The sequence below is a fragment of the Gracilinanus agilis genome, chromosome 3 (genome assembly GCF_016433145.1).
Source record: "Gracilinanus agilis isolate LMUSP501 chromosome 3, AgileGrace, whole genome shotgun sequence".
NCBI classification, from domain to species: Eukaryota; Metazoa; Chordata; class Mammalia; order Didelphimorphia; family Didelphidae; genus Gracilinanus; species Gracilinanus agilis.
The window spans coordinates 212,521,749-212,549,317 of NC_058132.1; the positions used below are offsets into that span (position 1 = coordinate 212,521,749).

The 27,569-nt window shown below is 35.4% G+C and overlaps 1 protein-coding gene across 1 annotated transcript; it reads right to left on the reverse strand.

Annotated features, from left to right (window-relative positions):
- Nucleotides 1–2,834: 2,834 nt before the first annotated feature.
- On the reverse strand, nucleotides 2,835–25,534 carry SGO2 (shugoshin 2). Its single transcript, XM_044666422.1, has 8 exons — nucleotides 25,387–25,534; nucleotides 22,065–22,240; nucleotides 19,731–19,808; nucleotides 15,940–16,025; nucleotides 14,699–14,976; nucleotides 10,259–12,355; nucleotides 8,525–8,672; nucleotides 2,835–3,038 (listed from the first exon to the last, which is right to left on the reverse strand). Exons 1-8 carry the CDS (start codon nucleotides 25,532–25,534, stop codon nucleotides 2,948–2,950), a joined length of 3,102 nt encoding a protein of 1,033 aa, XP_044522357.1. The 3' UTR covers nucleotides 2,835–2,947.
- Nucleotides 25,535–27,569: the final 2,035 nt, after the last annotated feature.

The following is a 27,569-nucleotide window of genomic DNA, read 5'->3' on the forward strand; positions in this document are numbered from 1 at the left end:
GGAGGAAAAATTACTAATATCTTGAGTTTGGCCTCATATCTAGTTGTCCCCAAGTAGGGAGAGGATGATAAGGAGTGAAAAGTGTTCAGTGTACAATGAAGCTTGATAGCACAGAAGCATTGGACTTGGGAATCATAACCACCCAAGTTAAATTCCCACCTCCCTGGGTAAGTCACTTATACTTTGTCTCATTTTCCTAATCTGTCAAATGGGGAATATAATGGCACCCATCTCTCAGGGTTACTGTAAGGGTTGAATGAGGTAACATATAAAGTGCTTTACAAACCTTAAAATGCTAGTTCTTATTAAATAAGGTACAGATCAAGTACTTATTTCCTAAACACAAAGGAAAATTCCAAAACACACACAAATGGTCACTGAAAGAAACTCAAGGCAGAATTCAGTAACTTATAGCTCTATTGGAGTTAATTCCATTTCCCTCTGAGCTCCACTACATTTCTGCCTCAGGTGTCCTCTCAACCTCTCCTCTCATTGTTGATTTCTGACCTACAACCTCCACTGGGGTCTGGACTGCCACAGTTCACTTAATAGGCTCTACTCTTGGAAGTCTAGACTTTTCCATCATGCCCCTGTGAAGGGTTTCACATCCCACCCACTCCATCCCATCTCGCCAACTCCTACATTTCAGCTCCCTTTTATGTATTGTCTTTCCCTAGAGGAATATAACTTTCTTTTTGCTCATACATGTAAGTACCTAAAAATCACTGGGTTATACGAAATCATACAATAAAAACCATAGGACTTACAGGGAAAATGGGGTTAGGGGAACCACTCTCACAAGTTTTGTCAGTAATGCATAAAAAAAAAGAAACCTAATAAAGATAATAACCATTTTATATATTTATATGGTTAATACACAAATACTACAACAAATTCTGGCAGTATTTGGGGCCTCAGGCTGCTGCCTGGCCTATTCTCATTCCCACAGCCAGTCATTAAACACTTATTTAAATATGTCAGATGCTGTTAAGTACTGAGGATACACAGTCCTTCCTCTTGAAGAGCTTATAATCTAAATGGGGAGTCATGAAAAAACTACAATTTACATGTAGGATAAATTGAAATAAACAATGTCTTTATTCTATCATTTACTCTATACATAGGTTAATTGATAGTAGATGCAAATCCATATTTCAAACATTTTTGATGTTTTTAATTTTTTCGGCAAAGTTCTCACTAGATAATAGATCATCACTGCTTTATCTTATAATGCGGCCAATGAAGAGAAGAGCTTAGGAATAGAAGTGTCAGTGCTGCTGTCTTGTCTGCTTGAGCTCTTCACATTAGTATTTTCTTTAATCCATGTTGGGTTTTTTTTGCAGAAACCTTTTAAATCACATGGGGGTTAGTGAAGACATAAGTCTGTTTAACTGGGCACACATAAATTGCAACATGCTCAGTATAGATGACTGAGAATGAATGAGGGTGCTGCCATCAATCCCTCTACATTGTGGAAGGATCTAATCCAAAGCATTTTATGAACTCCTGCCTCAGGAAACCTAGAAATCTCATGACACAGCACCTTACATGAAACAAGGACATAATATTAAATTTCTATAATATTAGTAAAGCTTAATTTCTTTCCTTTTAAAAAATAACTAGAAATAGTAATATATTCTTCCCCTACCCAAGTGGATTGAGTAGTCCCTGGAGTATTCATCAAATTTGGAGGAGGCCATTGGCTTAGAGAATGTGTGGAATAAATGGAGTAGGGAAAGATACTATTGGTAGCAAAACACTCATTTCTTTAAAAAATACAAAGGAGATAGATGTACTTCTAATTTAACATGTAGAGATGCAAGATGCTATGGTTACTGAGTAGAGCTCAGAATATTTGGGAAGTTGTACTGTGCAGGAGAGAAAATCACAGACAAGTCACTAGGCTCTGGTAGGGTTCTTCTTAGTTGGAACAAAAAATCCCTAATAACACTGGATCTCAAGAACTTAATTGATAACTATAGTGAAGACAAGGTGGACAGGATATCTCACTCAAGGGCTCGATGACTGGATGGCTGGATCACAAAAAACCAGGAACCAATGGCTTCCAAACAAAGTCAGGTAACCTTCTTCTTAGTCAAACCAATGGCAGGAAGTACTCTCTTTGAACTCCTTGAAGAGATAGTAACACTCCCCCTAACTGTTTCTGTGAGTTTACTTTTTTATCTCCCTCACACCCTGGAATTTTTCCTTTTAGTTCAGTGTATGTACCAGCCCTCTTCTGCAAAGTTTTGGACCAGAGGGATCCAGTCCTACAGAGACTAACCCATCACATAGCCTTACTTCTATAGGGAGAAATCAGACATCAGGTGTTCCTCAAAAGGGAAGGCGAACTGCAGCAATCACATAAGTCACTGCGTCTAAAAAAAAAGGCCATCTTTAATACCAACTTTCTGATGAGTTTCTTTTTTGTTAATCTGGTTTTCTGGCAGCAGACACAGTCTGTCACTTGGTCCCTGTTAGAATGCTTCATAGTTCTATAGCTGGAAGGGACCTTAGAGGTCTCATTCCAACATTCTTAATTTTGCAGATGATGAAACTAAGGCCAAGGGAGGTAAAATGATTTGCCCAAAGGCAGGATTTAAATCCTGGTCTTCAGTTTCTTGGCAAAAGCTTACAGAGGCTACATTCCACTACCATAGTCACTCAGCTGATGAAAGGTAACCAATACAGAATTAAATTTATTAATAAAATAGAACATTACTAATTGTATAAACACACATAAAAATGTTTTATTGAATCACATACTTATGTAGTAATCTGCATTTATTTACTTATAATAGCAAAAATATGAGATTACATAGCATGGTCTTGATCAAAGCCATTTGCAAATGGCAAAATTAGAAAATTTATATACATTTGCTCAAGCTTAAAAATAAAAGCTGCATCATTCCATTTCTTAGAAAAAGAAAAAAATTAAATTGACTACTTAAAGTATTTCTTGAAGGCTTTCCTTATCTTCTTCCTTTTGTCTTCCTTTTGATTTTTTAGGTTTGGAATTATTTCCTTGTCTCAGTTTTCTGCAAAACAGAGTTAAATGAACATATCACATGACCTGAAAACTCAAATCTGTGCAAAAAAAAAAAAACAACAACAACAAAAAAAAAAAAACCCCTCATACTGTGCAAAATGAAGAGAAAAGCATCATTATTCACATTCCAAAAAATTGGTCATTTGAAATGTAAAATTTGTTTCAGATACAAATTTTATGAAGAAATTCAACTTAAATACTTTTTTAAGTATACATCTACTACTACCATGAGATATAAAGAAAAAATGACTCCCTATGGACCTTGAGCAAATAATTTAACACTTCTGGATCTCAAGTTTCCTCAACTGTAAAAGGAAGTGGTTTAGGTCTTCTATTTAGAAGCAAAAGGAAAAAAAAATTAGAAACATACACACACTAATGTTAATGGATAGCTTGAAATAGCTGAGTACTATAGCTAATGGTTAAATTCTGACCCAGAGAAGGGTGGAAAAAGCACACCTCTTTCCCTTCATTGCAGAGTTGGATGACTATGGATATGTATTATTGTATATAATGCCAGAGGTAGATGATATGTTGGCTGGTCTTATTGACCAGCTTTTTTGCTTTCTTTTTTAATTTTTGTAAATGAAGAACAAATGTCTGAATAAGGTAAGAGGAGGAATATATTTGGAAATTAATGTCATATAAAAACAAAAGGCACCTAAAAATGAATTTTAAAATACCAAGAAACATATCTCTAGTTTATAACACAACCTATAAACAAAAAATTCAAATTTAGATTGAATTTAATCACTTTGGAGGCTGTTTTTTATCTTGTTTTTTTAAAACCCTTACCTTTTTCTGTCTTAGAATCTGTACTAAATATTGGTTCTAAAGCAGAAGAGTGATTAGGGTTAACCATTTGGGGTTAAGTGACTTGCCCAGGGTCACACAGCTAGGAAGTATCAGAGGCCACATTTGAAACTATGACCTTCCATCTCCAGGCCAAGCTCACTATCATCCTACCTAGGGCTGTTATTTATCTTAAAGAGAATCATAAAATACATAAGCTAGAAAATATAAACTTTAATTTAATTTTTTTTGTTATGGAACCCTTTGGCAGTCAGGTAAAACCTATGAATCCCTTCTTAGAATTTTTTAAATTCATAAAATACATAAGATTTTAAGAAAACCAATTATATTCTAACAATTCTCCAGAATACTGAAAGTTCCAAGTTCAGGAATGCCTTGAAGTTTGTCAGTAGACACCACAGAAATTATCTGCTTTGATATGTTGGTAGATTTTTTTCTTTTTTAGATGGGAAAGAGGAGGAAAGAGCTTTTCCTAACTCATCTAGACTGTAAATGCAATGAGCACTTACAGGCCTGATCCAATTGCTAAATGGTATGGGAGCTTTGACTTGGATCAGTTCAGCCCTCCTTGGGCAGACAGCCTGCTCTTGGGATTCATCATACTGGTGCCAGGATTAGTGCAGACACTTGATCTGCTTAGCCCAATGCAGCTCAGAACTCCCAAGTTCCAAAGATCCGTTAGCCTTAACCTCCTGTAGGAACAGGGAATCCAAGTGAACACTCGGATTTTTTTGAAATGTAAAAAGATGAAAAAATTAGTAAAGTGGGCGAAATATGATTATATCTTGAACAGAGACATTATTCAAAAGGTGATTATATTCCCTATTCAAATTGTCTCTAGTTTTGCCTTTGGGGGTTAAGATAACAATGTTATAGCTGTTAGATGCAAATAGTTCCTGGTAATAGATCACATCATGGAAGAAAATTCTTATTTGAAATTCTCTCTACTTCAAATTGTCCATCTTAAATTATGGGGAAGGCAAAGCTTAAGTTTGGGGGACCTAACCCTAAATCTAACCTTAGTCCAAACCCAGGTTTGAATCCTGTCTCTGTTATTTAGGAACTTGGGACCTGTGTATCCTTGGATTTCTCTAGGTCTCAGTTCTTCATGAGAGAAATGAAAAGATTGGTCTGGATGATCTCTAAGTTTCCAGCTCTAGAAGCTCCTAAACTATGAAAAATGAGCTTATTTTTATTTCCTTTATCTAATTTTCCCTGTCTCATGGCTTTGTGTTGCTGCCCTCTACTGGTTTAGTAATTTTCTACTTAGCTATCAGAACCCTCATGTTCTTGACAAAAAAAAAAAGTGAGGTTTATTTTTTATGATTAGACCAAACATAAAAGCAGCAAATTTAAAGTCCTTTGGAAAGAGTATTGACTTAAGTGGAAAAAAAAAAAAACACCCAAAAGATGGGGTTCTCCAAAATAAGCTGCTGCTTTTCATCTTTTATGGGAAGCACTCTTTTAGGTTAATAGGGGTCGTTGAAGAAAGGGAATTTTGCAAGGGCATGGAATGGAACAGAGAAGAGAGTGAAACAGAGAAGAGAGAGCAGGAGGCAGTTGGAACACTGAGAGAAGGGGCTTCTGAGGGAAAAACAATGAACTCTCAGGAAGAGGAGGGGGAATCCTCTGGGACTCTGTTTGAGAGAGCAGCTCCTGACCCAGCTCCAGGATTGGAGATGAAACCCATTCCTGAGAGATTCCTACTTTACCCTGACAACTACTGAATCCCTGCCATTGCTTCTGTTCACGAATAAAGAAGAACTGAGTGGACCCATCAAACTGTCAGTTTACCTGAAGGGTAGGCTGGAACGGTCCTGAAGACAGATCTCTCACCCATGCCAACTACTACCTAGAGACCTACCCTTTTGGGAATCAGTCTAGGATAGTTAGAATAGGGAAAGAACCATCTGACAGAGAGGGATTTCCAGGCTGCCGGCTTTAGCTGGGGCTGAAGGACTTGCCATTGATCGGTGTCGCAGATATGGAACCCTAATGAATCTCTTTCCCTGATCTCACCCTTGTAATCCTTTATTTAATAAATAACCACAAAATATATAGGAAAGCAGGAGAAGACTGAGTAAGAATTTAGGCTGGAGAGAGATTTTATTAGACTAGGTAATGTGCACAATTTCCCAGTCAACCATCTTGATCTCTCTTCTAGGTCAGCTTTCTGTTTCAGGACAGGACACCTTGGAGAGGCTAGGTTAAGCCAAATCCCTAGCCAAACGTTTACACCATCTCCTCAGGTGTTCCTTTTCCCCTGTTTCAGTGACTGTGTTGACCTTCTCAACAGAATTGTACTGGTCCAGGACAGAGAGAGCAGACATCTTGGCTCTCTGTCCGAGAGGAGATACCCTGTCAGATCAGGTGGAAGGAAAATCCTGATCACCCGTCCACATTATAACACTGGGGTCTCCCTCCCATTTAACATGGCATATGTTAGAAAGAAAAAATGCTTTCAAATTGGATACAATAACTATATACTTAAATGGAGGACAACTGGAATTACTTGTCAAACTATGAATGTAAGTTACTATGTGATTTGATTTCCCCTTTTGTAAAAAAAGAGGCGTATAAGTATTTATTAAGCACTTAATGTAAGCCAAACATTGTTCTGAGCACTGGGGATATAAATACAAAATCAAGACCATCCCTGCCCTTAAAAGCTGATATTCAAACAGAGGAAAACACCACATATAGTGGAGTGGTGGCCTGAGATGGGTGTCTTGGTCTGGAAAGCCCCTAGAATAATGAAGAGATCAACAGGGCAGTCAATGGACATGCTCTTTCCAGATGGGATTCTATTGGAGAGGGTGGTATTATAGATGGTGGCAAAGTAGAATATAGCCAAGATGAAGAAGCACATTATCAAAGGCATTGGCTAGAGCTGAGCAGCTTAGCTCCTCTCAGGCATGATCTGTGGAAGTCTAGTTGAATAACGACACTTGCATTTTCCATCTCACAGGTGTAGAGAAAGTGCAATATAAATGAGTTTTTAGATAGATTTTTTTGGAACAAATCAAATGGAATCAATGTAAAATCACTTCAAGGTACCAAATCTATGACTAAAAGGATAAATTTCTTTAAACTCTCAAAAAAATTGCATTATATAAGGCAGTGTGGCATAAACCAGTGATGGGCAAACTTTTTAAAGAGGGGACCAAAGGAAAGGAAATGCTCATCTGTCAGTCTGTTTCTAAGGCAACTCTTTTGAAGTTCATTGTATTATATCCTACTCCTTGTATTCCTCAGATTAGGAATAATATCGGGCAGCCAGATAGAACATTTCAGGGGCGGCATCTGGCCCATGGGCTGTAGTTTGCCCATCGGCATAGAGGATGCCAGCCTCTCTAGTTACTTTCTGACTGCTCAATTATCTTAGGAAATTGATTGGGTTTGTTTTTTTTTTCCTCCATTGCCTATCTATTGCCCTCCCTCTCGATTTCTTAGCCTCAAATTTCTTACCCCACATTTTTCACAATTGATTTTGGAACTGCACCACCTTCAACATTGCAAAGCAGCAAATTTAGAGTTGATTTCCCCTTATTGGAAGCCATCAAACAGAGGATATCTATTTGTCCCCTATGTTGCAATGGGGATGCCTTTCAATTATGGGTTGGATTCACTCAGTGGACACTCAGGGCCCTTGTAACTAAAAATTCTTCAATTTTGTGAGAGCTAGTCTTGGAATCAATTCCTGCCTCTGCTATATAATTAGTTGTGCCAAACTGGGTAAACCATTTAACTTCTTATGTTCTAGTCACTTCTCTTAAGATTACAGAATAATCACTGATTCACATGGTTGAAGGAGTTTCTTCATTTCTAGTTGTTCCATATATGAATGAAATCATGAGTCTAGACAAAAAGCAAAAAGCAACAACAAAATCCTAGGTGCGTGGCCTTATGTTGCAGATGGGAGAAAAAGAAACTATTCATGCCTTCAAAGGGCTTATATTCTCCTGAGGGATTACATGTTATAAGGAAATGCAAAAATATATCAAAGTAATTTCAAACAGGTGAGTACTAATAAACTACAAGGACAGAGGAGAAGAGAAAATCAGAAAATATTTATGAAGCAGGTAGTGCCTGAACTCTGCCTTAAGAGGTGGAGACAGAGTGCATTCCAGACATTGGCGACCAGTTGGGTAAAAGTACGAAGATGGGAGATGGAATAACATGTATGTGAACATGTAGCAGACCATTCTGATTTAAATAAAGAGTACTTGAAATGGATTAATATGAAATAACAGTGGAAGGGTAGGTGGCAATTAGAAGTGGAAGGCTCGAAATGTCAAAGACTTTTTAATGTTATCTTAGAGGCATTAGAGAACTGTTGGAAATTTTTGAGTGTGGAGATATTAAACAATAATATTTATGTTTTAGGAATAGTAATTTGATAATTTAATGGTGGAGGATTTGGAAAAGGGAGGGAGAGGAGGCAAAACCACCAAATTAAGAAACTAAGCTAATAGTTTAAATCAGAGTTAATGAGTACCTGAACTAGGGTATTTGCTATGATAACAACCAATACATATAACTAATTGACAATTAACTCTTTGGATCATCTGTATAGAAATTAATTTGGGCAGAGTCTTGAAAAATAATGCTGGAGAAAATAAACAAGTTTACTTTTAAGATACACAAAAATTTGATATTTACTTTTTAAGACTTGGTTCTTTATAGCAAACAGCATCTCGCGTTCTTTTAGTTGGCTTGATTGGAGAAATCTCATCCAACGCGCTCTGAGATTTAGGAGAATTATGGGAAACCAAACTAGCATTTGTCAAATCTTGTAGTGGTTTGGTACCTGGAAAGAAAGAATATCTTATTATCTTTTATGGAATTTTTAATAGTAAATGATAAAGTTATTTAAAATAAACTTCAACATTTTTGGAGAGGAAAAAATTAAGGCTTAATTTGAAGCACAGACCAACACAGTATTACCCAACATTAACTACTATGAAGTCATTTATTTAAAAGTTCAAAAACATAATGCTTTAAAAGGTTCTCTATTATTTTTCATAAAGTATTTGTAATGATATAAACCCTGTTTGTAATAAATCATTTGGCAGTTATAGATGCAAATAAATTAATTCAGTAGCTACATATCAAGTACCTATTAAGATCACTGAGAAGGATAAATAACAGCATAAGTGTAATATTCAAAAACTAATAATCATAATCAAATGCATGAATTAATGTTTTGGATAAACCTGGTATAACTTAATGTTATTTTCACTTAAAAAAACTAATTGGATCAATGAAATAAAAACTGATGTATCTAAGACCATATACAGAAAGTTCCATTTTAATAGATATTGACCATGTACCTAATATGTAAGGAATACTAAGCTATGTGCAGAGAAGTTAAATGAGATCTCAAAAAAATGCCTATAATACATGATAAGGGCATAAAAGAGATATGAGAAAATTACTGAGTAAGGCAGGAAAGATCATTACTGATTTGAGGCAAGAGAAAGGAAATCAGAAGCTTAAAACTTAACAGAAGCAGAGGCATCTGAGCTGGACTTGGAAAAAACGAGTAAATTTTCACCAATACAAAAGAGGAAGGAGAATATTTCATATGTAAAGAGCACAAAGGCAGGACTTTGAGAAAGTTCTAGGTTTGGCCGAAGCTTTAAGCATATGGAGACCAGTATGATGAAATAAAGTTGAAAATGTTTGATTCAATTCTAGGCGTTGTGCTGGAAAGCAAAAGAGAAAAAGTACCTGATCTCTAAGAGTATACACTAATGTCTCTGATGATGCCAGATTGTAAGGGAGCTTCAATACCAAGTTAAAAAAAAATTAGAAAGTGGCTTAAGCAAAGGAATGACATATCTAGACTAATCTGGCAAAACTATGAAGGATGGTTTAGAATAAGGAATGCATAAAATCTGGTAGGAATTTACCACTAAAAAAGTCTATTATAATAGCCCTGGCCAAGTGGTAATGAGGGCCTGTACAAGAGTAATGGCAATGTATAAATGAGAAGGGAGAGTGATAAGACATCCTTAAGAAGAAACTGATAGTCTTTGGTAATTTATTAGATGTGGAAAGTGGGAAAGACTTAAAAATAAGACCTGGGGATAAAGGTCCTGAAAGCTACCAAGTCTGGAGAATACAAGATATTAATTAAACCCACAGATCCCAGATACCTTTCAAAGTCAATATAGATTTTATGTACAAGCATAAAACATTTTTTTAAAGTATATAGTTTCTTCAGTCAAAGGAAAGCTCCTTGAGGACAAGGGCTGTTTCATTTTTGTCTGTTTCTCCAAAGCCAAGAACAGAATGTCTCACACAGGTTTTTAATGCCTGTTGATAGACATAGCAACATTCTATCTCCTAAATGGATAGGTCTTTTATCTTAATTATCACTTTTATACTTACCTTTTCCAGCTGTTTCTGTTCTTCTGCCGACTTGAAATACTGTCCCTTCTGTCTTCTCTTGGGAAACACGCTTTTGCTCAGTGTTATCCACATGAAAGATGGGCGATTCCTTCAAAGTAACATTTTCTGGCAGTTTCTGGTTCCTAGCAACTGGCTTGTCCAAGTTTAAAAAACCCTCCTTCAACATGGTATAGGGAGAAAACTTCTTTGTTTTAGAGTTTAAATGACAGGAAGTGTTCTCCCTTACTGGGTTACAAGTGAACTTATCTGGTTTTATTCTGACTAATACATTTTCATTTTCCAAGTTTGGTTCCTGAATAACTTGCTCAGAATCACATGGATTTAATCTTTCCTCAAGAGCCTCAGGTATTTTTTCCCTGATTTCATTTTGATCAACTGGAGCAACTACATAAGTCTTCCGGCTCTTTTTTGACTTGGATTCTCTTTTATTTGGTACTTTAGTTCTTTCTTTAGTCACTGTCATTAAAGAATTATGAAATATTTTTTCACTTGGGGTTGTAATTGTGTTTTGTGTTTGACCCTTCTGGTGTTCACTGTATTTGGGATCACTTTCCAACTTTCTCATAGAGTGTTTTAAGCCTGACTCTAAAGGAACAGAATGTTGAGTATGATCTGCTGGCTGCATGAACATTTTGGGTTTAGGTTTTATCAATAAACTCAATGGTTTGTCTAATGAATTCTTGCCACACATCTTATCCAGTTTTTGAAGATCTGAGCACTGATCATGATTTTCCATTTTTTTTCTAGTGACTTCTACACAAGATCCATTTTCAATGTTGTTCTCTTGGTATTTAGGGGTCTTTTTAGGTTTATATGTTTCTGAATTAAGATCTTCTATGTGGCTTTCTTTGTGTTGCATGACCTTGTTATAAGTTTCATGTATTTGGTTCATTTCAAAAATTATTTCATGTGTCCGTTTTCTGCTATATTTCAAAGGCTTCTTGCTTAAATCTGTGTTGCTTTGCTTGGAAGTCTGCTTTTCTTTACTCAATGAATTTGGGGTCTTAAAATCAGATAAATTTTGGCTACCTTTGGTATAATTATCAATGGTTTGTAACTCATTTTCTAAGTTTTCTAATATGCCAGAGCCTAATTCATTATCATTTTGACTTAGGAAGCACGAATCTTTGTTTGAATTATTAACCACAAATGTCCGTCTAAATTCTCTGACTTTATCAAAATTTTGGAAACTATGTCCCATACCACAACTGCTGTCTTGGTGGGATTCATTTGACAAGGGAGAGGAAAAGGAAACTCTTTTTTTCTCTTCTTTATTCAGTACATATGTTTTTCTTACTTTTTTCTTTTTATCATGCTGCTGTGAAATTTGTACTACATTCTGCTCACTGAGTTCCTGACACATTATGTTCTTCCAGGTGTTCAACTGAGTGAACTGTTCAGTATCCAAGGTGAGCTTCTGATCTTCAGATTTACTACTATCAGTCAAAGCAAGAGAACTGCTTTCTTCTGTATTTTTATCCCTTTCTTTCCTAGGTAAATATGAACTGGTTTTAGGCTGTACTTTTGACTTCTCTCTATTCTTGTCAGTACTTGAATCTTTCACTTTTCTAAAAGCTTTTTTCCCAGAAGCTTTAGTTTTAGGATTACTTTTATCCTGGGCACCTGTTTGAACTGTAACAATTTTGCTAACTTTAGTGGCAGTTAAATCTGTATCAGTTTCATACACTTCTTTGTGCAGCTGCTGTTCATCATTTGGCAGAACCACAATGGGGAACTTTTCATTAAGGTCACTGGCAGATTGAGATTGTGAGTCAAGATGGCATAATCCATTTTGATGTGTTTTAGTTTCTTTTTCTGTAGAGTTGTCATTTACCTTGTTGCTCCAATTTAAAACATTATTGGAAACTTCTCTTTGTTCCAAATCTACTGCAAGGGGAATTGCTGTAGGAAGATTACTGGACTCCCAAGAGGGTAGACGCTTTTTTCTTTCAGTCACATTTCCAGATTGACTATTACTACGAGATCTTTTCTGTTTTACCTTTCCTACATAATGAATATTATTCAGTTCACTTGCTGATGAACTTTTGGAACCTTCTTCTGGATGGGCCTGATTTTCTACACAATAAAGAGAAATAAATGTATTTCAGTAATAGGTAGAAAAAAAGCATCTGTCTGTTCCATTTATGGCTGATTAAAAATTACTTCATAGATAAATATGACTTCTGATATTGTGGTCAGCTGAAAGTTTCTTAAAGCTCCAAGAGTCCTTGACAACTGGTTAAAACAAAAAAGAAATTGTGAAAATACTTGTTCGAAATGTTTAAAATGATGTCTATAGAGAAAAACAGTTCCAATGACCTAGGATGCCAAGAATTAAAGGACTAACCCTGGCCCAAACCCATGTGATATTGAGCCACTACCACAAGTTTCTAGAACTTTAGAATCATTAGTAGACAACTTCAGATCATTCCCCTTTTCCTCAAGAACATGTACATGAGAGTTAACATTTTTGCTGGATTCTGGCCCTCGAGGCCAAAGCAGCATGTGATTATTCTAAATGCTACTCTCAAAGGTCTGCAAAATAGTAGGAAAAAATGCTAAGATGAAGTCTCTTGGCACATGTCTTTCCTAAAAAGCTTTTTTTAGATCAAATTTGTGATAAGGAAAAATAACCTCCTAATTTTCAAAAGTCTCTTTACTAATTTAGATACTGTTCTGCAACTTTTAGGGCTAGAAAATTGCCTAGAGGAATTAAAACCTGAAGTGACTTGCCTATTGTGCACACAGCCAGTAGGTTTTGGAGGTAAGCCAGACTCAGGTCTTCTTGCATTCTCTGTGAGTCCTCTATATACACAACCTCTCGTTTTCACATATGCATTAATAGGAAAGGTCTCTGTTTCAAGAACCTAAAGACTCCCTAGCAAAGAGTCATCATCATGATACACAACAGAGAAATCTATGTAGATACAGAGAAATGACTGTGGCTTCCTAACTACAATCCCGCACCACTATATGTGCACAGGGCAACAGTAAAGGCCTTAGAATAAGAGGAATTGCAAACAAAATTGGAATACCAACCTTAAAAAGTTTCTGAACTATGACCCAAAGAAAGCCCTCAAGTATAAATCATGAGCTAGGCTCTTATAATAGCCACAAAATATTAAGTTCTAGAGATCTACTATGAGTCTCTCATTTTGCAGATGAAGGGACTAAAAACCAGAGAGGTGATAAAATATGCCCCAGGGCTTACTACTAGGGGAGAGAGAACTGAGGAGAACTAAGATTCAAATGGTCTTCTAACTAAAAGGCCAGTGTTTTACTATGTTATGTTTAATAATTTTTTATCTGGCATGAAAAACATACTTAAGACATTTGGCAAGATGGCACAGTGCTGCTGGGCCTAGAGTCAGGCAGATCTGAGTTCAAATCCAATCTCAGACACTTTCTAGTTGTGTGATTCTGGGAAAGTCACTTAACTTCTATTTGCCTTAATCACCTCAACCATAAAAGAGGAATAATGAAAGCACTTATCTCTCAGGATTGTTGTATGGATCAAAAAAGATATTTGTAAAGTGATTAGCACAGTGTCTGGCACTTAACAGCAGGTGCTTAATAAATGTTTCCTTCCTCTATTAAAAACAAAGACATTTTTAAAATTAATTATAAGCTTTGCTTTGGATTTTCAAAATGATCTGTTTTTTTAAATTTAAGCCTCTATCAGACCCAACAGGTTTTTGCTTACTTACACTTAACATGATATTTTATGAAAGTCAGACTCTCTCTTTTAAAAGTACATATTTTAGATTTCTATAATAGTTAAAAAGCAAATATCATGCTTATGGACTATATCCAATATGTTTTCACTTTTTGGCCTGGAATTAACGTTTCAAATGACATGGGGTACTCTCTCGCCTTTATTTTTACAGATGAAGAACTTGAAGCTAAATAGTTCAGTGTAAGCTCATAAAATTTAATTTCTGCAACATCTAATAAAAGCCCCATCATCCTATTTTCAGAAGCAAATTTAAATAAGAATATCCTACCAATAACTGTAAGAAAAGTAGTTATTGACAGGAGACTAACAGATTGATACAAGTTAGGATTTCATCTTCTTTTTTTATACTTTTCTTGAAAAGAACCACCAAAAAAATAAAAAAAAAAATAACAAGAAAACCAATCAGATCTGAACTCCAGAATCACAATGATACAGCTAGTATTCATCACCCTAATTCCCCAGTCTTTGGCTAAAATAAACACAATATTTTTAATAAGTACCACCTTATCAATAATGTAATTATAACACTGATTAAGAAGTTTATCTTCACCAGAAATGATGTTGGGGCAAATCAAGGTGATTTCTGAATAGAATTTTCTTTGATCTGAAAGAAGCACAATAACCTCAAGAAAAAACATATCTGTGTAAACTTTAAAAAAATTAATTCTTTAAAAAGGTCTCACCTGTGGAAAGTACACCGACAACAGAAACATTTCTTTCTGGATTATCTAGAGCATCTATCTTCTCATTATTTTTCTCAGGACTTTCCAATAATTCCAAATGGAACTGATTAGATAAAGATGCTTTGCATGCTACTGGAGTGAGAGAATGAGGTACTTTCTTGGATGTTAAATTGCTGTCATAGTTAAATGTCTCTTTATCACCACTGTCATTGTCATCATCTGCTGATGTAAGCAGAACTCTCATAGGCAACTGGGTAGGTCTGATGTGAGGAACAGTCCTATTTTATAAATGAGATTATAATTTAGTACATTTTATTGATAGTATCTAAAAGAGACACTTACCTGGGACCAGAGAATTTCTAAAGTAATGATAACTTAAATGTTTCTGTGAACTCATTAATGTGGGTATTCCCTCCAGTGAAGTAGGTTATAACCCATTCTGTATAATTCTTTTCCATTTTCTCCTATAACTTTTCCAGAGATAATTATAGGTAAGAAAAAGTTTCATGGTTTTAATTTTCATGCTCATCTCATTCTCAACAAACACGGCCCATTTTTATGGCCTTGACTGTGTTAATTGGACAATTAAGGAAATAATCTGCCTCAAAGGTAAGAAGTTGCTATCTATTCTAGGATCTGAAGGGAGAAAAAAGGTAGGAGGAAAAGAGAAAAACAAGAGAAATATGCTGGCTAAAAGAGCTAATATCAACTTTAAAATAAATCTTTTGTTCCTTATTCTGTCCATGGACATTTTGCATAACATTTTTAGAACTACATATATTATTATGTATGTGTACTGCTACTTTTATCTAACTATTTCATGTGAAACATGGCCCTATGAATCATTTAACATGGTGATTCATGAAGAATATTTACCTACCTTGAGTAAAGTAACTATCCCTAAATCATTCATATATAATTTCTCTAATATCATGATTTGCAATTAGACATGTAACCCCTTGTTGGGGGTAAATTATATTTACATAAGAAATTACCATTATATAAGGATGATAGAACCAAACATCACATCAAACAGTTTTTGGGAAATGGGAAAATGGTTAACTAAACTAAACATAAGATACTAAAATGGAATTTATAGTCACAATGAAGTTGACAAATTAGAGACAAGGTACTAGGGAGTAGAAAGATCTCAAATATAAACACCTGAAATAATAGCTCTGAATTTAATTTAGCTTGAGTAATCAAATATCAATGTCCACTCTTAAGCCATAAAAAATTACCTCCCAAAAGAATGTCGTAATAAATCCAACTGGTTACCAACATCTTTCTTCTGGCAAGCTGTCAATAGAAAGGGACTCTGATAATCCTATTATAGAAAAAGAACAAAAAGAAAATGAGAGGATTAAAGATGACATATTTATTAGTATAATTGTTCCCAAGCTTTTTCAATTACAAGGACCCTTTCTGAAAGTAAATTTAAAAATTAAGTGACCTACAAAACACTAACTGATTTTAAAATTATAAAAAGCCACTATGAATTCAGTGATGTATTAAAATTATATCCTATCAGTTACAACAGTCTACATACATTTGATAAATTACTGAGAAAGAAAGCACATTATTTTAAAATGAATTTTCTAGAAATTCCTAACAGTACTAATGCCATCTACTCTAGAAGTGAAATCCAATAGGAATTTAAAATTTCTTTAAAGAATATAATAAAATTAACAGATACCCTAGAATAGAATAATAGAATAAATAATAGAATAAAATGGGTTATTAAGGTAATTAAGTTCCACCTCATCATTTTACAGATGAAGAAACTGAGGTACATAGACATTAAATAATCCAGCAAAAATTAAATAATTAATTGGTTTTTAAAATTAAGTTAAAATTAAATAATTTGCCCAAGGTCACAGAAGACACTGTCATTGGTTCTTACCACTTTTGTCATTAGAGTGAACACAACAAGTTGGTGGCATAGCCTATGCTACATTTTAGTATAGTCCAGTTTACTATTCTTTCTGACAAACTATATCACCCTATCAAGGATTAAGTCCTCTACTTTATGAATGTATTAGAAATTTCAATTGGGCAAGAGATTGGAGGGATTGGGGAAGAGAGTGGAAAGGAAGGAGAACAATCTTTCTTTTTACTTTATCTTTTCTATCCTCTACATAGTTATCTTTACCCATTGAAGAAGACTGCCTTTTAACAGTCCATAAAAGAGACAACTCCTGTCCTGCTCATTCAATTCCCAATGAGGACATGCAAGACCAGCTTCAGTTGACTGAGAGGAGAAAAAGTGTGGCCTAAGAAGACTCATTAGAAAATACTAATGAATTCGCAAGTAAATCTCTTTTTGGGGAAGAAAATTCAATTTTTTGGTTATTATTTTGATTCAAAAAGAATATTAACTAGGTCCTTAAGGCTAGTTAAATATAAAATATATTTTCTGTTTTAATTGCCAAGTCTTGTTTCAGTGTTTCTAGAAACCAGAATTCTAAGTTCTTACTGATATAGAATCTATGAAGGTATTATATAGGTGTTGAATAGATGCTATTTGATGACAAGAGTGATAATGAATTGGGCTGGCCTAAGAAAACTCATTGATTAATGGTCAATTTCCTCACTTCACATTTATGTGGCCTAAGAGAAAATATCTGTATTCATTTGAGAGATACAGCATATACTGAATTATCACCAGGATTATATGAATAATGAATAAATTTATGAAATCCCATTTTGTTGGTTATGAATGACAACAGTGTTAACTTAAGATAGCTGCCTTGCTTACAAAGGTCTTTTTTGGTACATTACAACTTCTTAATTTTGTCAGCTGCAGCTCCCTTCACATCTCTATTCCTTAGGACAGTGGTATGCAAAGTTGGATGCTCCAAGAGGTATGTAGCCAACTAATGGGAAGAGGAATCTTATTATCCCTGCTCTATTGCATGGTACATTTCTGAACACAACCACACCTATCTTTCTCCCATTATCCTTTGACAAATCCCTCTTCCCAATTCTGCAAGATTTCAACTTCCCCCTTATTTGCCCAAGGCAACAGACAAATATAACCTCATGGCCATCAGCACAGTAATAATAAGGAATTCATAACTGTTGGGAGATGCCATTGAGAAAATTCTTCTGATAGCCCAAAGCATTGCCACTCCTTGTCCTCACATCACCTGGGGCAATAAGAGCCTCACCTCCCTTTTTGTTATGAATTTGATGAGTGTTAAGTCACATAATAATATAGGCATATAATTTATCAACTTAAATTGTATTTCTTTACATGCATTTGTATAATTTAAATTAAAAATTATAGATATTACAGTAAGTATTCAAATTACATATATTACAGTAAGGGTTCAAACATTTTGTATTGAAAGGAATGTGCAACAAAGTTTGAAAGACATTGTCTTGGAACTCAAGTGCCACTGTAAATACTGCCATTCAGAAAATTAAAATACACAATTTCCTGAAAAATCAGTATTTTAATGAAGATAGAAAGATCTTTAAACAAATGTAAACAAGAACTAAATACTTTGCTGTTATCTGCTGTGATGCTTACCATTAATTGAATTTATAAAAGTATGAGGTAAATTTTTACTGAATTTATAAAGTTGGTTTTCTTTGTCAGGATAATGATTACAATCCCATGCATTACACCAACTCTGAATATTATTGGCTTAAAGTAACATCTACAAAGATAATTTTCTTTAACAGCTTAAGAGTTATGTCCATTTCTCCAGTTTGCCATCTCAGAAGTACATTTTGCAAGCAGGACTATGCATTAATAGTACAGTTGGAAATATTTCCTGCCCTTATCTTACACAAAGAGAGCTGAAAGAATAAATTAACCTATGTAGTCATATCTAAGTAACTAGGAAGCCAAATCTGAAAATTAGTATTTCAAAGACAAATTGATAAAAAAAAATTAATGAAATCACACAGGGCTATACTAAATTTTTTTAAATAAATGAGATTAAATTGGTATTTCTCAAAATGCACTCCACTGTACCCAGATATTCCACTGTGAATAGAGGTCTCATGAGAAAAGGAAATGTTTGTAGCATTTCTTCTTTATATGATATTGTTTTCTAGACACAACAATAATTTTATTTTTATTGCATATGATATTATTTCAATATGAAAACAGATGGATTTCTTTTAGATTCTATTTCTTCTATGCCCTGTAGAGGAAATGTGTTATCTTTTTTTTTTTTTCTTAACCTTACCTTCCATCTTGGAGTCAATACTGTGTATTGGCTCATAGGTGGAAGAGTGGTAAGGGAAGGCAATGGGGGTCAAGTGACTTGCCCAGGGTCACACAGCTGGGAAGTGTCTGAGGTCAAATTTGAACCTAGGACCTCCTGTCTCTATTCTTGGCTCTCAATCCACTAAGTGACCCAGCTGCCTCCTGTGTTATCTTTTAATCTATTTATTTTCTCATGGGGTTTTAGATTTAGTCAAGAAGAAACCTTAACAACACTATAATCTACACCCTCTCATTTTATAGAGGAGGATCCTGAGAAAATAAGATAGACAACTTGTAGTGGGTCACAAAGGGAGTAAATGCCAAAACTGAACCCAGGTCCACCTCATATTCTCCAATGCACCTCACCACCTTCAAAGCAGCCTGTAACATATAGTAGAACTGTAAACAATAACAAAATTCAGAAAGAACTGAATGTATAGTAACAAAAAAGAAAAAGATGTCAAGGCAACAATGGAAAACAAATTATATAAACAGATAATATAATGGGGTATAGTTTGGTAATTTTTAAAGCACCAAATTTTTTTACAATTTTATTTTTAAAGTCAGATAAAAATATCCTCTCTCAAAATACTCTAAGAGCCCTAATCTGTAGCTGTTAAAATTTCAACTAGAATAGTTTACTACACTAGTAATTCAAAAGACAAAAATAAGACTAAAACATACTTGAGCAGGGTAAAATGTATTTTATACATGAGTTTTTAAGAATACAAGAAAATAATTGGGAAGTACTTGGATCTTCCTGAATTGTAAGGATGACTAAACTATAATATTTATAAAATTAGTATTTACCTCAGTGTGGTTTGTCATTTCAATCGCAGATATCAAGTTACTGCTCATGAAGGCTTCTATTTCTATGAGGGTTTTATTCTGTAGGATAAAATAGACTCTTTAGTCAAATATAATTCAATAATAACAGTGATATATCTATATATCTATCTACATACATATATACACACGCACATATATAAATGTATTTGTATAGTCTGTTGAAGCTTTGCAAAATTTTTTTAGTATCACATATGATTTGTATAGTGTGATAAACAGTAGCATAGGATAAAATATTATTAATGATTCCATTGTTATAGACCTTAGTGCAGAGGTGTTAAAACTCATATAAATAAAAATACAATATAACATAGATGATGTTAACTTGTGGTTTTCTAAGTCAATCTGTGGCTGACAGGAATCTTTTTCTATTTGAGTTTGACACCAGAGCTGGCCTCTAATTAGGAAGAGATGAATTTAAGTCCTCCTTCTACTGTGTAATCCTGGCCAAGACACTGAACTTCTCAGAACAACACGCAATTCTCTAAGTCTAAGACTCTAAGTTTCAGAAAAGGTGCTAACTACCTGAGGGTTTCCCTGGATATCTCTTTTCCCTGATAGCTTCCTGCTTCTTACATATATCATTGAAGAATTTAAACATCTGCCAGTAGTTGAAAGGGGTCTGTGGACCCGAATAGCTCAATGGGCCAACCTTGAAGACTCACTGTTCTGTCCTGTGTCAATTGAGAAAGACCCTCATAATCCTATTCTGTCTGTAGTTTAGTTTAGATAACAGTTAGAAGAGAGGGAGTAAGAGAGATCCTGGCCAAAGCCTGAGGGCTTGGCCTGGCACCAAGGACCTGTTATCGTGACAGAGCAGGGCTTCCTAACCCCACTCACCTCACCCATCTTGTTCCTTCCATATAATAAATCATCTTGTTAACGAATAGCAGTCAGATAAAAGTTTCTTAAAGGGATACAGTGTAAATAGAGGGAAGAAGAGGGAACTGAGGGAGACTGTCTATAGTTTTAGTTACACAAAATCCAAGGCTGCCAGTCATTCAGTCTTTCCCCAGCAGGGCTAGGTTCAGTAAGGGTTTCTTGAGGTCCAGGCATTTAAGTCCTAGAAAACAGTCTATACCCAAACCCAAAGAAACCCCTTAACTGAACACTGGTTCCTGTCTATCTCTGTCCGCTATACCATTCACAGAGATAACCTCTTGATTACCCTCAAAGTAGAGGTGAAGAGTTTCCTAGATAGGCTTATCACACTCCCAAGCCTGTCCATCCAAATAACATCTTTGGGACTCCCAAAATCATCTTTACACTACACTGGCAAAAGGAAATTCCTCCTCTGGGAGTTCCTTCAATGAAATCATAGCTCCAGAAACTAATTCTATCATTAAGGATCATAGATATTAAGTTCATAGGAGCCTCAAGTCCATCTAGTCTACCTCACTTTAGAGATGAGGAAACTAGAGACCACAGAGATAAAGTGACTTTTCCGAGGTCACTAGCAACATTTTAAACAGGTCCTGTGATTCCAGAGCAAAATTTTACAGAGTTCCCTCCTAACTTTGTGAGATAGATGCATTACTATTCTTATTTTGCAGATAAGGGAACCAAGGAGCAAATAACTTATCCATGTTTACATAACCATTTGGTTTAGGAGTCTAAATTCAAGCCTGGATCTCATTACAAGTTCAATGTTGGTGACCCATCACACTAAGTGTGAAAAATTAACCTTTAGGCAATTCTCTATGACTCTAAGTTACAGAGAAGGCACCACCAACCTGCACTGGCAGAGGGAACTTCCTCATCTGGGGGTTCATTTTTAAAATTAATTAAAATTTTTATTGATTTTTAGTCTTGAGTCTATGTCTAAAATATTCCCCCCAAATAAATTCCATCTATATTGAGGGTAGTGGAGTGGGGAGGTGTTTGTTATGAGAGGATTGATGAATCAGAGAAGCCTTTATCCTATTTGACTTGTATCTAGGGGAATACTAAAGAATAGTCTGGGAATTCTTTTTCCTCCTCACACTGATTGAGCTGGATTAAGATCTCTTTAAATACCTTACAGCCTTAGGAAAGAATATTGCTTCCATGTTGATGATAATAATCTATGGCAAAGAAATATGTATATTTACAATATGTAAAATTAAAAGAAATCTCTACAGCAGTTTTCTCCCTTTTCTGAACTATCATGGCATCATAAATTTCAACAATTTATAGCAAGGAATTTCTACAATATTCCTAGATGCTTTTTACAATTTTTCTTATTTAGTGACTACAAAAATCCAGGTAAAAGGTTTTAAGTGATCACATAAATTCAAACATAACACAGAGAAGCCATACCAGATTATTTAGCTTTTGACGAAGAAAAGCATTTTGAAAATTTAATTTCTCCACTTCCTTCTGTAATAACATTTTTTCAGTTGTAAGTTTTCGAGAATTTTCTTTGACTACACTCAGAGCCTGAGCCAATGCCCGGTTGTTGTGTTTTAAAGAAATCTTAATGATAGAAGAATTGTCTATGGAAAGAGAAGAAAATGGTTAATATATTATCCTTTGAGGTGCATTTCTTTCACATATCTACATGTTCTCAAGGAGGTCACAGTCTAATGGGGAAAGACAATATGCAAACAACTATATACAAATAAAATTTAGACAGGATAATTTGGAAACAATAAACAGGAGGAGGCATTAGCATCAAGGGGGATATAGAATGTGTCAGAAGACAGAACAGAGGCATCCAAAGATAATCCATATGTGTGGTAAATCAGAAATGAAAATCATAGAAACAATTTTTTCAAAATGAAGTTACCCGATTTTGGTACCCAATCACCAATGTGAGAGGTATGGTTACTTCAAAATGGTTTGGGGTGGGGGTGGGTGGGGAGAAGGTACAAGATAAGAAAAAGGGAGGAAGAGTATTTCATAGGATTAGGAAAATGCAAAGCAAAATGGCTTTTAAAATTAAACATGGTTATGCCTGCTAATAGTTAGGAGATAAGCTTTAGGTACTCACTTCAAAGTTGGCAGATTATCTAAACCTCAGTGGACATTTTTACCTTCACCAAACAAATCACCTACCAATTATTTCTGGGTATCCATGGCAATTTAAACTTGAACTCATTAGTATAAGAGCTACATAGTCATATTCTAAATAAATCCTAAAACATGTTAATAGAATTGCTTTATTAGTATGAATCCTTTGTAAAGTTTCCTAAAACTGCACTGCTTTAATGAACTTAAAAGTATAACTAGATTTATGATTTGTTATTTGTAGGTAACAATTCAAGAACACATAAACTACTTAAGATGAATTACATTGTAGATAAATATCGATTTCCCTGATTCCCTGCTTCTCAAGGAGGCCAAGGCTAATGAATCTCCTGAGCTTGAGAGTTCTGAGCTGCAATGGGCTAAGCAGATCAGGTGTCTGCACTAACCCTGGCACCAGTATGATGAACCCCAAGAGCAGGCTGCTGGCCTAAGGAGGGGTGAACTGGTCCAAGTCCAAGTCAAAGCTCCCATACCATTCAGCAGTCAGATCACGCCTGTGAAAGATCACTGTACTCTTAGCCTAGATCAGTGATGGTGAACCTTTTAGAGACTATGTGCCATGTCCCGTTCCCCCAGATGAAGTGTCTCTCCCCCACTTACCCCAGATAAGAGTAGCCTGAGTGCTCAGCTCAGGAGAGGGAGTAAACACAGAGGGGTGGAGAGGTGCAGTGGAGAGGGGGAAGGGAGCAGCTCCACCAGAGTCCCTCTGCCTTTCTAGTAGCTAACTCTGCCAGTGATGGTACATGCATACACAGAGGTCTCTGCATGTTATCTTTGTTATGTGTGCCATAGGTTCGCCACTACAGGCCTAGATAATAAGAAAGGATCTTATACCTTCCCCTTAAAAAAAAAAAAAAAAATCTACCAACATATAAAAGTAGGCCATTTCCCTGATGTTTATAGATAGATTTCAAGGGATTCTTGAACTTGGAATTATTAATATTTTGGATAATTATGTTAAGAGTATAACTGGTTTTCTTGTTAATAGTCCCTGAATTAAAGTTTGTTTCCCATATTTTTATTATAGAAAATTCTCTTTAAGATAAATAATAGTCCTAGGTGACTCAATGGATATTGAGCCAAGCCTAGAGATGGGAGGTCCTCTGTTCAAATGAGGTCTCAAACACATTTCATTTTTATAAAGAAAAGCAACTATAAATAGAGCCATCCCATGAAAATTGAGCAATCCTGTCAAAAACACTAGGAAACCTAGGAGTTTTCTAGAGCAATCTTGAAAGTCATAGTCCATAGGTATCTAAAATAGGTTCCAAAAAAGTCAATACTTGGAAGAGAGAGATGACAAAGACTAGAGAGAAAGTAATCTAAAATTATTGGAAGCAAAAGCATATTTTTCTAGTGATACCCTTGAAGTTCCTAGTAATAATTCCTATACCTATGACACTTCTGGGCTTATATAATGCTCTCTTCACAATAGTATTAGGAAGCAGAAGTGAAAATATATATCATGTGCAGTCTAAGCATAAGATAATAACTAAGGCTTTAAGAAGTGAACTGCCCCATGTCACACTAGGGAGGCAAAATTTGAACTTGACATTCAGCATTCTTTCTACTACACCAGAGTATAACTCTAGCTGTTCCACAAAGCTATTTGGGTTCAAATAAACCTACCTAGGGCTAGAATAAATTAGTGACATGAAGCTCTTTTAACCACAATAAGGGGCAGAGTTATCTGTCATTAATAGACTGCAAATGCAAAATGTGCTTTTCTTTATCCAAAGTTAAAGTCAGAATAATACTTTCCCATAGTTTTTAGAGAAGACATTAATGAACAAACTATGGAAACAATTTTCATTGTTACATAAAGAAAGCTGTTTCCACCAAGATAGCAGGCAAAAATGTTGTATAGTCAAAATTTGCTTTTAGAGTCTTGCCAGTTTCCAGTCCCCAAAACTCCCATGGGTCTCCTGCTAAATGCAGTGTTGCTATGCTCCATTTAGCCTTGCTTTCTTGTGAAGAAATCATGTTCCAAAAGAACTAACCTCAGACTACTTTTTATCAGAAGAACAGAGGCAGCCTACTTCTAATGTGCTAATTTATCCTTTAAAACTGATCCTGAATTATCTTTCACTGTCGGGAATAATTACTATAAAGACATCCTTAGATCTATGCTTTATTGTTCGTTAACTCCCCCTTTCCTACTATTGATGCTGTATCGCATAAATTCTTCTAAGTGGGGCTAAGGGATAGGGGAGAATAAATGAAAAAGTGTCTTAAAGCATATAAATGAAAAACAAATGAATAATATAATTTAAAAGAGTTTTTTGTACTTCACAAAATAAGGGGGAAATTATATAAGCAGTTGGATGGTTGTGAAAGTCACAATTTGTTTACATTTAAACATCACTAACATTTTATTTTTTACTGTTGTTACAAAAAGCAATGAACTTGGGGGCAGCTGGGTAGCTCAGTGGAGTGAGAGTCAGGCCTAGAGACAGAAGGTCCTAGGTTCAAACCCGGCCTCAGCCACTTCCCAGCTGTGTGACTCTGGGCAGGTCACTTGACCCCCATTGCCCACCCTTACCAATCTTCCACCTATGAGACAATACACCGAAGTACAAGGGTTTAAAAAAAAAAAAAGCAATGAACTTACTTATTATTTTGTTTTTTATCTTTGATGCAAGAGAAGTATTCAACTTATTGACTTTTGAAGTTTTCTTATCTTTCACATATCTCTTAATTCTCTGAGTGAAAAATAAAGCTCCAGAGGAATCTGGATCCTCCATTTCTGAAGCAAACATTGCACACAGTTGGTTGCTGAAAAAGGAGGGGGAAAAAAGACAAGATTAGTTCCCTCCAGAATTAAGTTTTATATTTTGTATATCTGATATCAGCTACCTGGTAGTTCAGGTTTGATACCTGAGGAAATTGGGATACTCAGGTATATGAACAATTAACATAAGAGATTTTCTTGATCCTATCATAGTAAGGATATACAGTAGTACTTAACTGGAGCAAACAGAGCCCCTCTTGTCTTCATATGGAAATATATTTAGTCAGCAGGGCAGGACAGAGTGACTTACATGATCTTCAGGTATCCACCAAGTGTGAAGGGTACCATCCTTCATAAAAGGGTGGGATCTGTCATGCCTCTAGACATGACAAGAAGGCATATCAACAGTCAAGGGTCACCAGGAAGCTGCATCAAAGCAATCACAGCTTTAGCCTCAATTTTGGGCTTTGCTGCCTTTGCAAATTGGCCTAACTCATTCTGAAGTGTGAGAGGGAATGAAATATGAAAGATATTGATTCTTTAACACATTTTAATGGATAATTTAAATCTTCCAAAGCTCTACAAAGGTCTAGTTGGAAATAAAGAAAAAAGTTTTAGTATGCAGGCTGTCATGAGTTCCTGCATTTAGATCATCAAAGTGGATTCCCTTGCAGCCAATGAGCCAGTAAAAAAAGAAGTTAAATTAAATAGAGGAGAACATTTATAAAATACCTACTATGTATCAGGCCACCATGTGCTAATCATTGGATTTAAAAACATAAGAAAAATATAATGGTCCCTATTCTCAAGGAACTTACACAAGGAACTTAACACAGGAAGTCAAAACAAAGAGCAGCTAGAAACGGAAAGATTCTCAAAAAAAAGGAGATTCAAAGGAAAAGATTCAACAATCAGGGGCAGGACTTAGAGCCAGTCATACCTGGGCAGGCAAGGCAACTGGAGAAGAGGTATAACAGTCAAGAAAGAAAAGGTTTCCAAACCCCAACAAAGTATTACCTCCAACAGCTACCTTCTCCTCACCTCTTTAAGTGCTGCTGAATGCCAGTGGATAAAATTAACAAAACCTCAGTCCCCTCAACATTTCTATTTTATTTTTTAATCTCAACTATACCCTTGATGATCTAACCCAGTGATTCCCAAAGTGGGCGCCACCACCCCCTGGTGGGTACTGCAGCTATGGGGGGAGGGGGGGAGGGTGATGGCCACAGATGCATTTATCTTTCCTATTGTTATTAAATTTTTTTTAATTAATTTCCAGGGGGCTAAGTAATATTTTTTCTGGAAAGGGGGCAGTAGGTCAAAAAAGTTTGGGAACCACTGATCTAACCAATCCTTTCATTAACTGTCTCTAACACACACCCCATAGCTGCTACTCCAAACTTTGCCTTCTCTCAAGCTCCCTGTACCATTATTCTATTCACCCTTTTTCAGTAACGGGCATACCCCATCTTTTACCAAAAAATATGAACTCCCCAATTCTATACCTCAAATTCCCTTCAACATACTCTCTCAATGATGTCTTATCAACTGAGGAATGGCTAAACAAATTGTGAGATATAATTGTAAGGGAATAACATAAGAAATGACAAACAGGATGATTCCAGAAACACATTATGAACTGATGCATAGTGAAGTGGGCAGAACCAGAAGAATATTATATATAGTTACAGAAATATTACATGAGGATCAACTGTGAAGAACTAAACTATTATCAGCAATATAAGGATTCAAAGACAACGGTAAGAGACTTGATGAAAAATGCTATCCATAGTTATAGAAAGAACTGTCAGGAATCTGAATGCATATCTTCCTCCCTTTTCATTGCCAAATTCCTAGTAAAAACCACCTACAGTAGTCATCTCCACTTCAACTTCCACTCATTTCTCAACCTCAATGATCCTATAATTTGACTGAAATGGTCTTCTGAAAGCTTACTATCTTTTAATTGCTAAATCTAAGTTTTCATTCTTTACTTTCCTGTAGCTTCTGATATTGTTGTCCCTGACCTCAGAGTTTGTAAAGAAACTTGTTATCCTGATTGT